This window comes from Panthera onca, chromosome D1, assembly GCF_046562875.1.
Source record: "Panthera onca isolate mPanOnc1 chromosome D1, mPanOnc1 haplotype 2, whole genome shotgun sequence".
Classification (NCBI taxonomy): Eukaryota; Metazoa; Chordata; class Mammalia; order Carnivora; family Felidae; genus Panthera; species Panthera onca.
The window spans coordinates 14,119,429-14,138,756 of record NC_138348.1 but is presented as its reverse complement, the minus strand read 5'-3'; the positions used below and the strand labels follow the sequence as shown (position 1 = coordinate 14,138,756).

Genomic DNA, 19,328 nt, shown 5'->3' with positions numbered 1-19,328 from the left:
GACTTATTTCACGTAGCATAATACCCTCCAGTTCCATCCACGTTGCTGCTAATGTCATGATTTTATTTTTTCTCATTGCCAAGTAATATTCCATTGTATATATAAACCACATCTTCTTTACCCATTCATCAGTTGATGGGCATTTAGGCTCTTTCTATAATTTGGCTATTGTTGAAAGTGCTGTTTTAGAAGCCCTGTGCTAGAAACTGGGACAAAGAACAAATATCTATTTTTTATTATACATCACAATATCACATCCTTCCTAGGTGGAGGCACACTTTTCTAAACCTCGTGTTTCCTACCACATAAAAAATGCAACATACTGATTAACAGCTTTCAATTCTGGAGATTATATCTTCTATATGGGTGAGTCCACTTTTAACCCACTTGGTGGTTCCTTTTATAGGTTGACAACTCTGTGCAGGACGCACAGCAAGAAGGGCTTTTCCAACTGCAATGCAAGCAGTTCCAGACCTCAGTCATTTTTACAGCATTTCCCAAATTGACATGGGCATATCAAAATGATATGTGCAATAGCAGAAGCCTTTAGAAATTTTAAATAGATCAAATCTTTTTTCAGCAAATGTACTTCCCCCAATCTTGAAAAACAGCATTATCTTCCTACTGGGTTCTGGCTAAGATAGAAATGACTGACCATAAGACACCAGGTTATCACGAGTCCTAAATTTTCTATTATGAACATGGTGTTATAAGGTCTCTTATTGATAAAGTCAGGTACTCTATGAAGAACAGTATTATTTCATGGAATTTGCATATGTGAAGCTGGGCCTGAGCAAATCCTGAAGGTTTAAGTAATTTTCAGGAGACCCTCACTTACTTTCCCAGCACAGTGTGGCACCAAGGGACTCTATGGCCAATTAACAGAAGAGTTTAAACAAAAGCAAAAGCAAAACAAAACAAAAAAATACAAAAACTAAGCCCGGTTTTTGGGAAGAAATACATACCATAGTGATTGTACCTCAAAGAATGTACTGCAACAGTATTTTTACCCCAGGCTAGGGAATTCCTAAAGAATATTGGATGATTTATCCATTAAGTAGAGCTTCTAGAAGTTCTAGAACATTTTTATCTACACTGCTTGGTAGAAGAGATCTATTTCAGTTTGGCCAGTTGGTCAAGAACATGAAGGAATACAATTGGTAGCAAAGGGGAGATTCAGGGAAGTTATATGTGGATGGACTTCCTGGTATGGGTTGTGCACAGTTGACGACACACCCCTAAAAATGATTCTTCCCTACTCTGGTTCAACTGTTTGTATGAAGAAGAGTTAAATTTCCTCTGATGCACACAGTAGTGTTTGGACTGAATCGGAATCCTGTGGCAGGAATGTCACAATGCCCTTTCAGCCCCCCAACTAAGGTCATGGAGAGAAATATTTCATCCTGTAGCTCCCTAGAAACTAAAGCTCGAATATGTACACTACTCTTGGCTAATCAAAATTTCCAGTCCTAACTTAGAATTCAAAGCAAAATGAAAGATTATTCACAACAGCTGGAAATGCAAGGGGCCCGCGATTGTCCTATGTGAAACAGACTGTTTCCATGGTGAGATCCTAGCTCTTGTCTATTTCCTTTGGTTCCTGCCGGTTTCTCAAGGTCCTCACCTTCCCGATACTCTGAAGGAATTATCCAGTCTATTTTCTGCTTTCAAAGGGCATATCTGTCCTACTGCTGTTTCTCCCCATATCAATGTTTGTGAAACACGATAGTACCCTTAAAGTGAAGGATCTTTGTGTTTTAATAACAGACACACACTCCTTATAGAAAGGGAAATGTTCTTCACAATTACATATGTTGAAAACACAATGAAGAGATTGCTATTTTTTGCTATTTTTGTATTTCTTTTTGCCGGATGTGTAGGGTTAGTCAATGAAATAGGAAAAAAAGAAAGAAAGAAAGAAAGAAAGAAAGAAAGAAAGAAAGAAAGAAAGAAAGTGATTTTGGCATCTGATCTTTTGTTATTAAAGATCTGACCTTTTGCTTATTAAATAAGAAACCCTCTAGTTGCAACAAAAGTGATTTTAATTTTCCCACTAGCCATAAGAAAGAAGCCAGATGTTTACAACGTAATGTCTAGCATCCTGGATTTACCTGTTTTCCATTCTGTCTACCTTAAGAGTCTTAAGGTACAGACTCTACACCATTGCCGATAACTTAAAAGCTAGAACTGTGTTTGAATTACCAATAAATACTGCTGTAAATGCTGCTATAATTGTTAAAGAAAGCTAATCGTTATTAAATGAATGCAACGTGCTGAACAAGGGGCTAGGTTTTACATGCATTGTCCCAATCCTCACATGAATATGATGAGATGGACTATTATTATTCATAATTTAAAAATTAATAACCACCGGGCGCCTGGGTGGCTCAGTCTGTTGAGCCTCCGACTTCTGCTCAGGTCACGATCTCGCGGTCCGTGAGTTTGAGCCCCGCGTCGGGCTCTGGGCTGATGGCTCAGAGCCTGGAGCCTGTTTCGGATTCTGTGTCTCCCTCTCTCTCTGCCCCTCCCCTGTTCATGCTCTGTCTTTCTCTGTCTCAAAAATAAATAAACGTTAAAAAAAATTGAAAAAAATTAATAACCACGAGGCTAAATAAGTAGCTTAGTGGCTCACAGTTACGAAATGGCAAAACGCCTATTCAGATCCAGGTTGCCTGAGTCATAAGCTCTTACTCCAGCATCTTATTATTCAAGGCATATTTTCTTATAGTCACTCAGATAATTGAATGCTAAACAAAAATCCGGGTGCCTAGGATTCTTAATAGTATTGAGACTGTACTTTAGAATCCCCTCAAATACCGAATGCTTTAAAGTGTCTTTCAGCATCTGATAGAAATCTTAGAATTTACAGGAGAGAGCATTTTTTTTGTTGTTGTTCAGTACTATTAAAATGTTTACTTTATTCAGTCAAACGTTTTCCAGTGATGGAGACAAGTGTTGTTTCCTAACTGGCTATATTAGAGTCGATTATATTACCAGTTTTCATCTTTCTCATTTAAAAGAAGCCATTTAAGGGGTGCCTGGGTGGCTCAGTTAGTTGAGCATCTGACTCTTGAATTTGGCTTAGGTCATAATCCCAGGGTCTTGGGATCGAGCCCCGAGTCGGTCTCTGAGCCGAGTGTGGAGGCTGCTTGAGATTCTCTCTCTCTCTCTCTCTCTCTCTCTCTCTCTCCTCTCTCTCTCTCTCTCTGTTTCTCTCTCTGTCTCTCCCTCTGCCCTTCTCCCTTGTGTTTTCTTTCTCTATAAAATAAAAAATAATACTAAAATAAAATAAAATAAATAAAATAAAATAAAATAAAATAAAATAAAATAAAATAAAATATATAAAATAAAATAAACCCTTCAAGCCATACCACTGGAAACAAAGTGGTTGCACATCCCAAGTCCTCCTGGGGTTGGGGATTATCTTGAGGTAATGTCCCACTTGTCACACACTGGGAGATAAATACTCATCCCTCATAAGATCCATTTGTAAAATTTGGAGAGAAGTGTTGTCAACAGCTTATACAAGATAAATTCTACAATTCAGAATTCTAGATGGTTCTAAGGTAGGTGACTGCTGTGAATGGGACAGTGTAACGAAAGTAATGTAGTCTTAGAGAAAAGGTTATGCTCACTGATTATCTGTGGTATTTTCTTAGTTTACGTGTATATGTGGGCCAGGGGAGTAGACAGGGGATGATAGAGGCATTAATCTGCACTTACCTTACCTAGAGCTTTTTCCAAAAGTACCGCTTCATTCATTTTGCTCATTATTGCCAGGAGGCGAAAGCTGACTTGTGTCTGGGTTGGAATTTGGGAAAATCCAATGATTTAATTAATTGAGTAAAGCTTAAGTAAGCTCACCCTCATCAGTAAGGCGAATCTCACTTTCTATGAGCACATATGTATATTTGCATACAATGTGACTATTTTGTGTTTGTGCCTATAAATATCAATTTAGGGAACTTGTGACTTTGTGCCAGATATTGAATAATCATAATGGCATTAATGGTAATAATAGATAATAATGAATCCATTTGGTGCATCTCTAATACAATAAGTTCTATAAATGGTGCTATAAATTATCCACGTTAATCCTGGTTTCAACCTTCTTTGTGGGATATTATTACGTTAATAAATGAAATAAAACAATTCAGGGACACAAACCTTGAATGGCTTACAAAACCTTAGAGACCACATCTGAGGTTAAAGTCAACTTTGGCTACCCCAAATCTTGCGTGTTTAACCACTACGGCACGGTGCCATTAGCTTGTTGATACCAATGGGAAAATAAAACATGTTTCAAGGAACGTGCCTGATTTTGAGAATTTCTATTAATATTCTACAAACAAAGATCAAAGTGTCCTACCCCGTCATGAAGCTCTTAAATATGCAGTCTTGTTTGCCTTACAGGACAATTCTACACAGTGAATAAAGTGGGTCTGATTTCATAAACAAGGATAGGTTGGCGTAAAGATGGAATGATTTGTAGTAGAAGAACCAGAATTAGAGCTCAGGTATCCAGACACTTCTTTTTTCCTATTTCCTAGTCCTTGCTATAGCCTCTTTTGCACCAGTGATAGCAAAATCAAGCCCGATAAGCAGGCAAACGTGACGATCTGGAGGTCTCAGTGTAGAGTGTTGTTACTCGTATAGTCAAAAGCTGATGCTAATAGTGATATCTTGTCTGATACAACCCTTGGGAACCAATGACGAAAAACCTCCTAAATTTGGTACACTTTTGTTATTTAGCGGGTTCTTTAACACTAATTCTTTAATTGGAAGGTTCACACAAATTATTTAGAGGAAACCTTGTTATGATTATTGAATTGATTCCTTTTAAAAATTTTATTATTTATTTTGAGAGAGAGAGGGCGCAAGCAGGGGAGGGGTGGAGAGAAAGAGAGAATACCAAGTAGGCACCAGGCTATCAGTGCAGAGCCCAACGAGGGGCTGGGCCTCACAAACCATGAGATCATGACCTGAGCCAAAATCAAGAGTTGGAGGCTTAACTGATTGAATTACTCGGGTACCCCATGATTATTGGATTGATTCTTTAACCACTGAATCTGTGCGAACGCCTTATTTAAAGTTCAATGTAGAATGTAGTTACAGCAAATAATTAATTATAGATTCTCTAGCCACTTTAATCACTGAATTTATTTATTTATTTAAAAATGTTTAATGTTTATTTATTTTTGAGAGAGAGAGAGTGGGAGTGGGGGAAGGGCAGAGAGAGAGGGAGACACAGAGTCCGAAGCAGGCTCCAGGCTCTGAGCGGTCAGCACAGAGCCCAACACTGGGCTCGAATTCATGAGCTGTGAGATCATGACTTGAACTGAAGTTGGACACTTAACCAACTGAGTCACCCAGGTGCCCCACTGAATTGAGTTTTTAAACCACTACTTTAGAGAAAAAAGAAAAGACAGATTTAAGTTAGGATGTGAATATTACATAAAGCTTAAAAATGACAGTTGCACAGCATAGCCATGTAAACTTTTTTCTCTTTTATTTTAAGAGTTTGGATTGTTTCCCCATAGTTTCTGACATTCACCTTACATGTTTTCTTAGTCAAGTTCTTCCTTTCTACGATCTGGTTCCCAAAGAAGACGGACCACTCTTCTAAGTGTATCTGGAAGATTGCAGATGATTTTGTTGGGCGAGGCGACACTCTGAGGTTACCAAGCATGGCAGAGAGAATAGATCTCCAATATTTAATTGCCTTACTACTCACTACAGTGTTCCTCTAACATTACTAATCTTTAACTTCCTGCTGAATATATTCCATCACACTATGATTTATTTTGTATTTACACACATTCTGTTTTTTTTCCTTGATTAATTTCCCTCTGGTTATATAGCATATATTTTCTCATATAGCTAGCTTAGAAGTTCATTAATGATTGCAGAGATACAGTTTTTCCTCAAGACACTTCCTGTTTCCGGGATCTCACATCAGACATTGTCTTATCTCAGAGGTAAGAAAGAAACATAAACCCTAGGAGAGAAAAGCAATACTTATAGGACACGCTTATAAGATTTACTACTGCGAAACAATATATTTACATAGAACACACACACACACACACACACACACACTTTTCTTTATAAGAAAGCACAGATTGTGTATCCATGTTGTCAAAAATAAGATGAATTTTGAGACACCTGAGTATTTCATTAAAAAAATTGTCCTTCCCCTGCTCACACATGTGCTCTTTCTCTCTCAAAATAAACAAATAAACTTTTAAAAGGGGTTCCTGGGTATCTCAGTTGGTTACGTGGCTGACTCTTGGTTTTAGCTCAGGTCATGATCTCACACTTCATGAGATCAAGCCCCACATGAGGTTACCATGCTGTCAGCATGGAAGTTACTTGGGATTCTCTCTCCCTTTCTCTCTGCCCCTTCCTGTCTCATGCTGTCACTCTCTCTCTCTCCCTGTCTCTATCTCTCTCTCTCAAAACAAATAGGCTTTAAAAACTGAGTATTGAGTAAGCAATTAAAAAGAAACAAGATGTCCATTTATTTGCTTTAACAAATTTTATTTAATAAATTCTCATATTAGTGTTTATGAGATGCCAGTAACATAAACAATATTTACAAATATCCACTCATTTATTCCTCTAATCATCACAGAGTGGTTAAATAATTTAATCATTCTCACGCAACCAGTAAGCAGGAAAGCTAGGATTTGAATCCTTTCATCTCTTACAATAACTACTATGCCTTAACTGTTAAGTTCAACTACTTCCCAAGATCACAGTTATTTTTCTGTAGAATTATCTACAGAAAGTGGTAACTTTCTTCCTAGAGTTTTTCTCAACTTTCCTTTACATGGCAGAATGGGATTTCAGGATGGAAAAATAAAGCTTTGCTTCGAGGATTTTGCCAACTTTCACAATTCTACTGATCTTAATCAACCAAGCCACATTCATCCCATTTCTGCTTGGAAGGAACAAATACATTCTTCATGCCTCCCAAAACACCACCTCTGAATAACATCCTCTAGTGTCAACAAAGATTTTTAATTACCTTTTTTAAAGAAAGTGACAGAAAAGAAAAAAAAAAAAAAGCAAATGTCACAGAAAAGGCCATCATAACTATGATTTTATTATCCTTCTATTTGCTTCCTTAGAAGAGAGAGTGAAGATGTTCTTGCTTCATACATCACTCAAGTCAACACGTGTGTTCTGATCCCATCTCTTTTGGACAAGGAAAACAAGAAAACCAGGATGTTGGAGAGTAATTATACCATGCCAACTGAGTTTCTTCTTGTTGGATTCACAGATTATTTGCCTCTCAGTGTCACACTCTTCTTGGTATTTCTTATAGTCTATACGCTAACTGTGTTGGGAAATCTGGGTTTAATAATCTTAGTTCATATCAATCCAAGCCTTCAAACCCCCATGTATTATTTTCTTAGCAACCTGTCTTTCTTAGACATCTGCTATTCTACCGCAATCGCTCCTAAAATGCTGGTGAATTTTTTAGCATCCAGGAAAAGCATCTCTCCCTATGGCTGTGCACTACAAATGTTTTTCTTTGGTTGCTTTGCTGATGCTGAGTGCCTCATTCTGGCAGCAATGGCCTATGACCGCTATGCAGCCATCTGTAACCCATTGCTCTATTCTACCCTTATGTCGAGGAGAGTCTGTATCTGCTTCGTTGTGTTGGCGTACTTCAGCGGGAGTATGACTTCCATGGTACATGTCTGCCTCACATTCAGGCTGTCATTTTGTGGCTCTAATATTGTCAATCATTTCTTCTGTGATATCCCACCTCTTCTGGCTTTATCATGCATGGACATCCATATCAATGAGCTTCTGCTCTTTGCCTTATGTGGTTTCATCCAGACCAGCACTTTTGTGGTCATATTTATCTCTTACTTCTGTATCCTCATCACTGTTTTGAGCATTAAGTCCTCAGGGGGCAGGAGCAAAACGTTCTCCACTTGTACTTCCCATTTCATAGCGGTCTCCTTGTTCTACGGAACACTCCTGTTTATGTACTTACGTCCCACCACTGACTATTTCCTGGACACTGACAAGGTAGTTGCAGTGTTTTATACTGTGGTCTTTCCCATGTTTAACCCAATAATATACAGTTTCAGAAACAGGGATGTAAAAAATGCCCTCAAAAAGCTATTAGAAAGAAACTGGACTTTCAAATGAATAAGAATTAAAATCATTTAAGAATATTCAAGGTAAGGGCACCTGGGTGGCTCAGTTGTTTAAGTGCCAGACTTTGGCTCAGGTCATGATCCCACAGTTCATGGGTTCGAGCCCCGTGTCAGGTTCTGTGCTGGCAACTCAGAGCCTGGTACCTGCTTCAGATTCTGTCTCTCCCTCTCTCTGCCCCTCCCCCGCTCACCCTCTGTCTCTCTCAAAAATAAATAAACACTTAAAAATTTTAAAAAAGGAATATTCAAGGTATAGTCTGCACTTCCAATATCATCATGCCATGAACACCTTGTATGTCAACTATTTTAAATTTATTATCATTTCTCAGAAATAAAGATAACGTTTCATCCTCCATACTTTAAAATGCTTTTGTCTTCTAAAAATCTTCTCTCCAAAATTACTCTACTCTATGAAATATGCTTGAGATAAAATAAGCAATAATATCTCTTTTCCAATTAGTGTTCACAAAATACTTTGTATATTGATTCATTATATTTGTTATCATGTTATACTCAAGGTCTATGTTGACTTGTCTATCAACCCATCCATAAGCAGAAACTCCTTGGCAGCAGGGGATATGTATCTTGGTTATTGTTCCAATTCCTATATAGTGCAGGAAATATGGCATATTCTCATCACATGTATGTTTAGTGGATGAATGGATGGAATAAATGGATGGATGGATGGATGGATGGATGGATGGATGGTGAAGTGAGTAAATGTAGCTTCCTGTGTCTGGGAAAATGAGTCTAGATTTTGCACTTTCAGAACACTTATCATCAGGGAAATTGATATCACTCATGATAAACAATGGTGGTTTCGCTGGTTCTTAGGAAGTTAGATGGAAGTCACATAGCAAGGGTCTCTTTAATATTAGTACAGTGTGAGGTTATAACACATTGATTTCTCTGGGATGCACTGATTAGTGTAAGAGATCCTCTACTGTTCCATTCACAGTGGGTACATGTGAAAACCAAACAAGTTTGTGAAGATCATCAAGATTATAAACTGTATACATTACTAATTATTTGCCCATCTGTTCCTGAGTGAATCTTTGAGTCCCCATCTTCAAAGGGGTGAACAATTGCTCTAGTTATTTTATTATGTATATTGACAACGCAAATCGATTGCAGTATAAACACTACTTTCTCTGCAATCACTTCTGGCGATTGAACTATCCGTAGTTGTTCTCATCCTTCGGTTCCCATTTCCTCTTTGTTTTATCTTGACAAAGTTGAAGGAATACATTGTATACATGTGAAAATATGATATTGTTCATTTTCTAGTAAATGTGGAAATATGAGTGACTGGATTAGTTTATAGTGGATGTAACCCTATAAATGGAGATAAGACAACAATAAGATATTGCCCATTGAAATGGGTTGTTTTGGGGATTAAATGAAACAATATATGTAAAGCTACTAATGTATGTATGATTTGAGAACTAGATGTTCAAATATGTATCAATCTCCTAGAAAACATGTAAAACTTGCACTTCTTGTTACAATCTAATGGAATATTAATGTTTATTATTTTTCTACCATTATATTATTATTTGATGTTAAGAAACAGTAAAGGTTTAATTTCCAGAAGAAATTAAGCATTAAAAAATATCTGTGAAGTTCAGGGTGCCTGGGTGGCTCAATCGGTTAAGCATCCAACTTCAGCTCAGGTCTTGATCTCACGGTTCGTGAGTTCGAGCACCCCATTGGGCTCTGTGCTGACAGCTAAGGTCTGGAGACTTCTTCAGATTCTGTGTCTCCCTCTGTCTCTGTCCCTTCCCTGCTCACACTCTGTCTCTCTCTGTCTCTCAAAAAATGAATAAACATTTAAAAAATTAAAAAAAAATCTGTGAAACAGTCCAAATGTTCTGAGATGTTACCAGGAAGCAAAAAACAAACAAACAAACAAAATAAAAATAAAGAAAACAAAAGAACAAAAACAAGATAAAAACACAACCTGGATTTCAATATTCAAATCAGTGACCTTCAACTTGTTAAAACACGTGTCCTACTATGAAGCATTTGTTAGAGTACACAATGTCATTCATTTGTAATTGTTTTTTTTTTTTTACTAGTTTCTGAAACTTATAGGTTAATTTGAATTATTCTTTTAATTTTAGAATACTCTGTTTTAAAAAAAACATTGCTGGGAATATTGTGGAATGAGCTGCTTCCTCTTCGTTATCCATCCATTGTGTGATGGACATAAGGTTGCATGAAAAGAAAAATATCAGCTTCCTTGTATGGACCTATTGAATCTAAGACTCATTTTTCCATTTTCCAAAACAAGTTATTTTTAAAATAAGTAAACCAAAATATATTTGGCTTTTTTTGTTGTTGGCATAGTTTTAATTTTCTTAAGTTTTTGTTTAAATTCTAGTTGGCTAACGTACAGTGGGATACCAATGTCAAGTGTACAATATGGAGATTTGATACTTCCATAGAACACTGGTGTTCATCACAGAAAGTACATTCCTTAACATGTATCACTTGTTACCATCCCTTGCCCACCGCCCCTCTGGTAACCATCACTTTGTTCTCTATAGTGCAGGGTCTGTTTCTTGGTTTGCCTCCTGCTCTTTCTTCTCTTTATTCTTTTTGCTTTGTTTTTTAAACTCCACATGTGAGTAAAGTCATATGATATTTATATTTCTCTGATTAACTTATTTCACTCAGCATAATGCTTTCTAGCTGCAGCCATGTCTTTGCCAATGGTAAGATTTCATTCTTTTTTATGACCAAGTAATATTCCATTGTATATACATACATATACATATAATATATTATAAATAACATGTATAATGTATATATATTATTCATAGTAACAATTTTATTATTATTAAATTTTTCAATGTCTAATCCTTATCTAAATAACAAATCATTCTTTACATGATTGAACTTTGCATTGATGAAAAGTGAAATTACAAAAGCTTTTAAAATAATGATGGAAATTCTAATGTTTGTCTAGGTTATGTATTGTCTTACAGTTTATATTCAAAGTCATATGGATATTTTCTACCCCCCTCTCCTCTCTCTTCCTTCCTTCCTTCCTTCCTTCCTTCCTTCCTTCCTTTTTTCCTCCTTTGTTTAATACTAGATCATGAGTGTGTATGGAAAGAGACTTTTTTTAATCCAATGTCACCAGAATTTCATGAATAATATATGGGTATCTGAATGTAATGAAATTTTCAGCGTGTAGTCAGCAATTAATATACTGATAAGTTACCATTATATCAGACTCCAAATATCATTGATCTAAAATGCTGGAAATTAAGTAATGCGAAGAGTGATTTTGTTTTGGAATATTGTACACATAATTCCCCATCTATTTGTTGACAGACGAATTATTTGTTACCTTCAAGAACCGCTTTTCCACACAGTAATGACTATACACTGCTAATATGTTATCTTAGTTTACTTAACAAGCAATGCTTTTCTGTAATAAACATAAAAATAAAACTTTTTTCCTTATATTTTGATTCGTATAACAAAAACAGGGTAGTCTAATTATATAACTAGTGAATTTTCACCATTACATTCCTAAGTACTCTTAAAAACTGCCACAATATATAGTCTTATTTAATTAAACTATATATTTTCCATTGAATTTATAGATTTCTTTTTATCTTCTTAGGCTTATTAGGTCAATAAATTGAATCAACACAAGAATATAAATGCTTTTTATTTTAATATATGAATATATAAATATAGTGAATTCCAAATTATCTTATTACTTTTAATACTGTTTAAAATCATACTAACATTCCCTTCAACTGTTCACAAAACACCCAGTCTTAAGTCAGTTTCTGAATTATGTATTTGAAATTGGTTTCATGAATATGATAAATCTTAGGATCTAAATTTTCTAAAACGTTGTGTTTTATGAGCTTAAGTTTATTGTTTCTGTATTAAATCTAATCTTCCTGGGTTTCAAAATATTCCCCATTTATGAAGCAGCTAACCCATCTCAAGAAAGTTAGAGATTGCATTGCAGAAAACTCAAGTTGTGCATCAGCCATGGCATTTTTGGCCAGTATTTAATATTATCTTCTGGCCATTGACACTGATCCTTTGTTAGAGTTATTAAAACAATGTCTTTACAAATTATGAAAAAGCTGGTTTTATAGTATGTGCCATTAATTTGGCTACATTTAATAATATTGGGTTTTTTTTCCTGCTTCTAATTTCCAACCTTCCTAATTTTTTCTGCTTCATTATGTAGCTAACTTTATTCCTCCACTGACTGTTTTGTTGGATTTTGAACATTTTTTTCCTGTGATTACATGGTAATATCTTCCATTTTGTATCTAAAGACACTCTAATTTTGTTTTATTGGAATCTTCACAAGTGCATATAATTTTGTGATATGAATTTGATTTTTGCACAATATTTGGGCTGACATGACTTTATTATTTTATTTATCTGCATATGTTGTAACTAATTTGCTTTTACGTTCAAATAGCTAAGGCATTCTAATTAGCAATATGCTTTAATAAAAACATCCACCACCCTCTCCCAAATGTATAAATAGTGAATATATTATTTGTATGATTGAAGAGAGACGAATATGAAATTATGCAAAAAGCTAATAAAATTATGTGAAACATATGCAAAATCCCCACAGTGTCTCATGTGTCTCCTACCACTTCAGTAGAATGGAAGCTAAAAAAAGAATTACAAGGCACAATCCACAGCTCTATGATTCCTATTGAATTATTGCTGAAAAGAAAAGCATACATTTTAATTTTTTATATTTTTTTAATGTTATTTTATATGACTTTGAGAGAGACGGAGCGTGAGCGGGGGAGGAGCGGAAAGAGAGGGAGACAGTGAATCCGAAGCAGGCTCCAGGCTCTGAACTGTCAGCACATGGTCCGATGTGGGGCTCAAAATAACAAACCGTGAGATCATGACCTGAGCCGGGGTCAGATGCTCCCTGGACTGAGTCACCCAGGCACTCTGAGAAAAGCATACATTTTTATGTAAATAAACCAAAAGGAGAGTGTACAATTCAATCAATGCTCTGTGTGTGTGTGTGTGTATGTGTGTGTGTAAAATCTCATAAAAAGTGTAAATGTAAATTAATGTCAATGATTATTAAAGTTCGGAGAGTAAAATGTTATGCGTTTCCTTATATCAATTTCATAATGAACCAATGAGGTAGACAAAACATGTATGAATGTCCCCATTTCACAGGGGGAAAAAAAAGGTCAGTCTGAGCTCTTTCACCATGAGAACACTTGAACGTTTGTCTGAGTCGCATGCCTGTGATTGGAACACTTTTCTTCAGTTCCTGCACTGCGTTTATTCTCTGTATCGTTTATTCATCTTGACCCCAAGATGTTTGAGAGTTTTATGTACGAAAGGGAGTGCATTTTATCAAAGTGAAAGCAGAGACATCTAGTGGATGGTGATTGAGGAGACTTCAGCCACGTGGCATGATTAGCTCTAGTCTTAAGAGACTGGGAAGGATGCTAATGATCCAACCTGTGGACATCTGAGATTCACATCTACACGTGAGCTACGTCTCATGTCCCCCAAAGAAAAGCCACCAAACGTTACAAAAATCTCCGCTCTCAACAATCAGTCTTTGAAAAATCATGAAAACCTGGTCTTCTTTACCAGATATTCTGTTTATTCTGGACTTTGCTTTGTTGTGAATGTGTTTAAGAAGTGGTAATGTAGCTTTATTTAAAACTTTTAATATTTCCTATCTCCTCACCCTAAAAGAATCTGTTACCAGCTCTATGATTTCAGTAATGTTCCCAAATAGACAGAAAACAACGTCCTAACTTGTGGGTTATTTAGATTTCAAAGGTTTTCTTCTCATGTTATGAAAAAAGGGCAATGTTTATATAATCCTGCTGCACTTAATGTTTTCATGTACACATGTGTGTTTACAATATTTAATACGTAGTCGCTGCAGTAGCTTAAGGCTATTTACACATATTTTGCAAAGTCCTTAAAATAGAATGTCTGAGAATTATAATGTTTTTATATCGCAAGGAAAATACTTTCTTTCATATCTATATAATAACATTTTGGAATATTTTGAAACATTTGGAACATTTTGGAAATATTTTAGATATAATTTTATTTGATGGCTCCAATAATAATATTTTAAGAATTATTTTTCTATTTTCCTTGAGTTTGTCACTGCATCCTGTCTGTGATCAAACCAGGGCATGCACACAGACACTTGATTTTCAGAGCTTAACACTGTTTTCACCGCAGCCAGCTGATGCTTCTTCCCACTAGAAATCTAGTGTGCCTGGATAAAATAGTCCTCAAATCAAGGTGTATTGTTTTTAAAGTAGACTAGATAAACTATAGTTTCAAACTTGCAGGAAACCCATTTTTTTCCTCTTTCCCTACATTTAGGGAAATACATAAAATACATAAAAGGGAAAATCATGCAAACATTTAGGGAAATACATAAAATACATAAAAGGGAAATCATGCAAACTCTGCCATGTTGGTTCCTTTTTATAGTTTCTTACAAATAGGCAAAATATAAGGCAAATTAAGGGCTAAGCTATGGTGGAACCAAGCCTTCCTCATTCTGCTATACTCCAGAATGCCATGTTCCCATGATGCTAAACAGCCTTGCAGGATTTTAGCTCCAAAATCCAAAATATTGCTGCTCAGAAACCTACACAAAGTACGTTTTACCTCTAATGTTTTTTTAATTTTTGTTCTTGTTTTTGTTTTAGGTTGAGTTTATTTCCAGGTTATTTTTTTTAATTGTTAATGTTTATTTATTTTTGAAGGAGAGAGAAACAGAGCATGAGCAGGGGAGGAGCAGAGAGAGAGGGAGACACAGAATCCGAAGCAGGCTCCAGGCTCTGAGCTGTCAGCACAGAGCCCGACGCAGGGCTCGAACCCATGAACCGCGAGATCATGACTTGAGGGGAAGTTGGGCACTTAACCGACTGAGCCACCCAGGTGCCCCTCCAGGTTAAAAATTTGATTTTATACTTTATGATCTGGTTTTATTAACAGAAAAAAAAAAGTACTGGTAATTTCCACAAATAGTTCCTTCTTTGCCTTGTATACAATTGAACGTGGATTTGCTGTGTTTCTCAGGGCCACTGATTTAAAATACAGATAGGATCTAATTAAAAAAATTTTTTTTAACGTTTTATTTATTTTTTGAGACAGGGAGAGACAGAGCATGAACAGGGGAGGGTCAGAGAGAGAGGGAGACACAGAATCTGAAACAGGGTCCAGGCTCTGAGCTGTCTGCACAGGGCCCGATGCGGGGCTCGAACTCATGGACCACGAGATCATGACCTGAGCCGAAGTCAGCTGCTTAACTGATTGAGCCACCCAGGCTCCCCAATAGGATCTGATTTATAACCTCAGTTGATAAGAGATAATATTATACTTACAGAATGAAGATTTTCCTTTTGACTTAGCAATACCATAAAGATCATATTCCAAGCTTCCCCTTATCCCTACTTTAGTAGACCTCAAATTCCATAGAGCACAATTTTTTTGAGATCTCTAATGCCTTTTTTAAAATGCATGTTTGTTGTTCTAAGACACCGATTTTTGGTAATTTTTTATAGTAATGATACAGAACTAATATACTGCAGAATAGTGTACCTATCATCTCTTTTTACTCCCTCTTCTTTACCTTTCTTCATGGCACTTATTATTACTGTATATAGTATATCAATACTTGTTTATTTATTTCTCTAATAAAATGTGAGCTACTTGAAAGCATGGCATGTTTCTTGCTCACTGCTTCATTTCTAGCAAATTTAACATTTCTTGGCATAAGGTAGTAAGTAAGAATACCTACTGAGTGCATGAAAGTGTATATGAATGAATGAACTTATTAATATTTAACCATAAATATTATTGAATAAGTATAATATGTCAAAAAACAAGTGAAACTCTGTGGCAGTCTCCATTTTTGAAAGCAGGCATATCTGATAGGTATAGTTTTGGTCCCTCACACTCATATCTTGTCTCTATACATTGGGTTTTTGGAGGTTTTGTTTTAATGATGATAAAAAAAACAAAGATGTAAAGGTGAAATTATACAAAGATGCAAAAGGGAAGGATTTTCAAATTAAATTGTCCTGCTAGTTTTTGATTGGCCTTAACAATATCAAATGAAGAAAAGATTGTTCTACCTCTTTCTCTCAATTCAGCTCTTTCGGAGGACATGGTCATTGAACTTGCGAGTGTGGAATCTGGGCAAAAGGTGAGGCAAAATAAAGTTCTGATGTTTGAGATTTGGAAAGGAAAGGGGTTGCCTATTATGAAAGTCAGAATCATGAGTTAACTGGGTATTAAAAAGTAGGAACAGGGGCACCTGGCTGGCTCAGTCAGGAGGCAGCGACTTCAGCTCAGGTCATGATCTCATGGTTCATGAGTTTGAGCCCCACATTGGGCTCTGTGTTGATGGTGCAGAGCCTTCTTGGGATTCTCTCTCTCTCTCCCTCTCTCTCAGCCCCTCCCCCCACCTCTCAAAATAGATACATAAACTAAAAAAAAAGTAGGAACAGTTTGGCCAAAAGATAAGGAAATTTATTTATTTATTTATTTATTTGAGAGAGAGAGAGAGAGAGAGAGAGGAGAGAGAGAGAGACAGAGAATCCAAAGCAGGCTCCAAGCACAGAGCCTGATGCATGGTTCGAATACACGAATCATGAGATCATGACCGGAGCCAAAGTCAGATGCTTAACCAACTGAGTCATCCCGGTGCCCGAAGAAATAATTTCTCTAATAAGGTGCAACAGTGTGTAGCCCATGTAAGCAGAGGACTTGTATATGTCCTAGAATGAGTCAGAGGTTTGATATGAAGCATAGTCATGTTTGACTATCGGTTCTACCAATTAATAATTTCTTTTCAGAGAGTTTCTGTTTTGTAATATTTATGATGTGGAACCTGAGAAGCAGGGAATAAAATAATCTCCAGTTCCCAAAATTTAAGACACTGTAGATGAATTGGCCGGTACTTATATAGTCCACTGCTGAAGTTAATTTCTTTCTTTCAACCAACTATAGGGTAGACATTAATGTCCCAATGCTATTATGGATCCTGGATCATGGAGGAAATTATATACATATATCTTTTTTCATCTGAGTGATATCACCTTGCTCTGCGACTGAAAAGCTACATGAACCTGAATGCATGGCAGGTTGGAACCAGACAGGGGTGAAGGAATTCCTTCTGGTAGGTTTAACTGAAAACCCTAATTTGCAGATCCCTCTCTTTTTCCTTTTCACCCTTATTTATTCCATCACTCTGGCAGGTAATTGGGGGATGATTATCTTGATCTGGTTAAACACCCAACTTCATACTCCAATGTACTTTTTCCTTAGCAACCTCTCTTTTTGTGATATCTGCTACTCTACTGTCTTTGCTCCAAAGATGTTGGTCAATTTTCTATCAAAACACAAAGCTAGCACATTTTCTGGTTGCGTTCTACAGAGTTTCTTTTTTGCAGTTTATGTAACCACAGAGGGCATCCTTCTGTCTATGATGGCTTATGACCGCTATGTGGCAATAGCTAATCCCTTGTCGTACACACTCATAATGACCCAAAAGGTTTGTATTCAGATGGTCCTTGCGTCATACTTGGGTGGGCTCATTAATTCATTGACACACACAATAGGTTTGCTCAAGCTAGATTTCTGTGGTCCTAACATCGTGAATCATTATTTCTGTGACATTCCCCCTCTTCTGAGACTCTCTTGCTCTGATGCCCATAACAATGAGATGCTACTTTTAGTTTTCTCTGGGGTCATTGCAATGTTCACTTTCACTATCATCATGGTCTCTTATACGTGCATCATCATTGCCATCCAGAGAATCCGCTCAGCTGAGGGGAGGCACAAAGCCTTCTCCACTTGTGCCTCTCACCTCACTGCTGTGACCTTATTCTATGGGTCTGTAACCTTTAGTTACATCCAGCCAAGTTCTCAGTATTCCCTGGAACAGGAGAAAGTCTCTGCTGTGTTTTATACATTGGTTATCCCCATGCTGAACCCACTGATTTATAGCCTACGCAATAAGGATGTAAAAGAGGCAGCAAAAAGGTCGATGTGGTGGAAGAGAACCCCCACCTGACACAACCTTGGTGGTGGCTTTGTTGACCTAACATTAAATTGATAGCCTTTCCTGAAAATTGTATCACAGACACAAATGCCAACAAAATTATAATCAAGATAGTCTTATGAAATTGAAGACATAAGTGTTGAGTTTGACATGAGTGTTAAGTGTTGAGAATTAATGGAAAATTACTGGAAAATCACTCTATTTGACCATTCATTGTTTTGTGACTTAACAGTTCCTTTCTCTCAAGAGCTAATACATTTTTTTTTTCTGAGAAATTCTGATGCTAAACTGTGAAAGGGCTCAGCATGGATTTAAAAGAATCTGACATTGGTTCAAATGAAAAGAACATTCCAATACTCCAACAAATGCACTCTTACCTGAGAGGAAGAATGAAATAGTCCCTTGGCTTGATTATCTTGGAATCAGATCTTTTTGGTTATTGTTGTTGTTCTAAAAATGCTGCCTTTGAAGTAAGGACATAGATCTCCACTTCTGTATTTAAGTTACATATTTTAGTGATATCTTAGAAGAGTGGTTATAGAAGAAATGACATTCATTAGTTATAGTTTATTCATTCAACACACGTCTGTTGAATCGCTTTACTTGTACCAAGTATGCTGTGAGATCCAAACACAAATAGATTCAGGACACGGAGCAAAAGGTGTTAGAGGAATGGGTAATAGAGGAATATAATAAAAGAGTCTCCAAAGTGTTGTGTGAAGATGAATGCATTACCTAATATTGGATCGCAAACATTTGGAGAGCATGACTATGTACTGGATAATATAAAATAATATTATGTCATTACTATTATAAACATAAATATAAATATATGTATATAGACTCATACTTACGTACATACAGTAAGTAGAAATTGAGAAAGTAATAAAACAAATGTAGCAATTGCAGTTAGGATTTACAGGTAAAGAACACAGGAGAGATCATCTAAATATTCTTGAAAATCTGTCTTATTCTTGAGTCTGTTCTGCAAATTTGAAATGTTTCAAATTTTTTTTATAAAATTAAAACGAAATTTTAATGTTTATTTATTTTGGAGAGACAGAGAGAGACAG

General features: G+C 36.3%; 2 protein-coding genes across 3 annotated transcripts; both read left to right on the top strand.

Moving 5' to 3' along the window:
* The first annotated feature begins 1,376 nt into the window (after nucleotides 1–1,376).
* On the top strand, nucleotides 1,377–18,267 carry LOC132662519 (olfactory receptor 5J3-like). 2 transcript variants are annotated; one of them, XM_078434054.2, is made up of 3 exons: nucleotides 1,377–1,565; nucleotides 16,343–16,395; nucleotides 17,202–18,267. In XM_078434054.2, exon 3 carries the CDS (start codon nucleotides 17,329–17,331, stop codon nucleotides 18,265–18,267), a length of 939 nt encoding a protein of 312 aa, XP_078290180.2. In that variant the 5' UTR covers nucleotides 1,377–1,565; nucleotides 16,343–16,395; nucleotides 17,202–17,328. The 2 variants fall into 2 exon arrangements, with proteins under 2 accessions (XP_078290180.2, XP_081646298.1); XM_081790172.1 differs by lacking the exon at nucleotides 16,343–16,395.
* Nucleotides 7,231–8,169, top strand: LOC132660688 (olfactory receptor 5AS1). The gene has a single exon (XM_060604471.3). The coding sequence runs from the start codon at nucleotides 7,231–7,233 to the stop codon at nucleotides 8,167–8,169; it is 939 nt and encodes a 312-aa protein (XP_060460454.3).
* Nucleotides 18,268–19,328: the final 1,061 nt, after the last annotated feature.

What these genes read in the sequence shown, in the direction of transcription:
- LOC132660688 (XM_060604471.3), top strand. Translation starts at nt 7,231, where the DNA reads ATGTTGGAGAGTAATTATACCATGCCAACTGAGTTTCTTCTTGTTGGA.
- LOC132662519 (XM_081790172.1), top strand. Translation starts at nt 17,329, where the DNA reads ATGGCAGGTTGGAACCAGACAGGGGTGAAGGAATTCCTTCTGGTAGGT.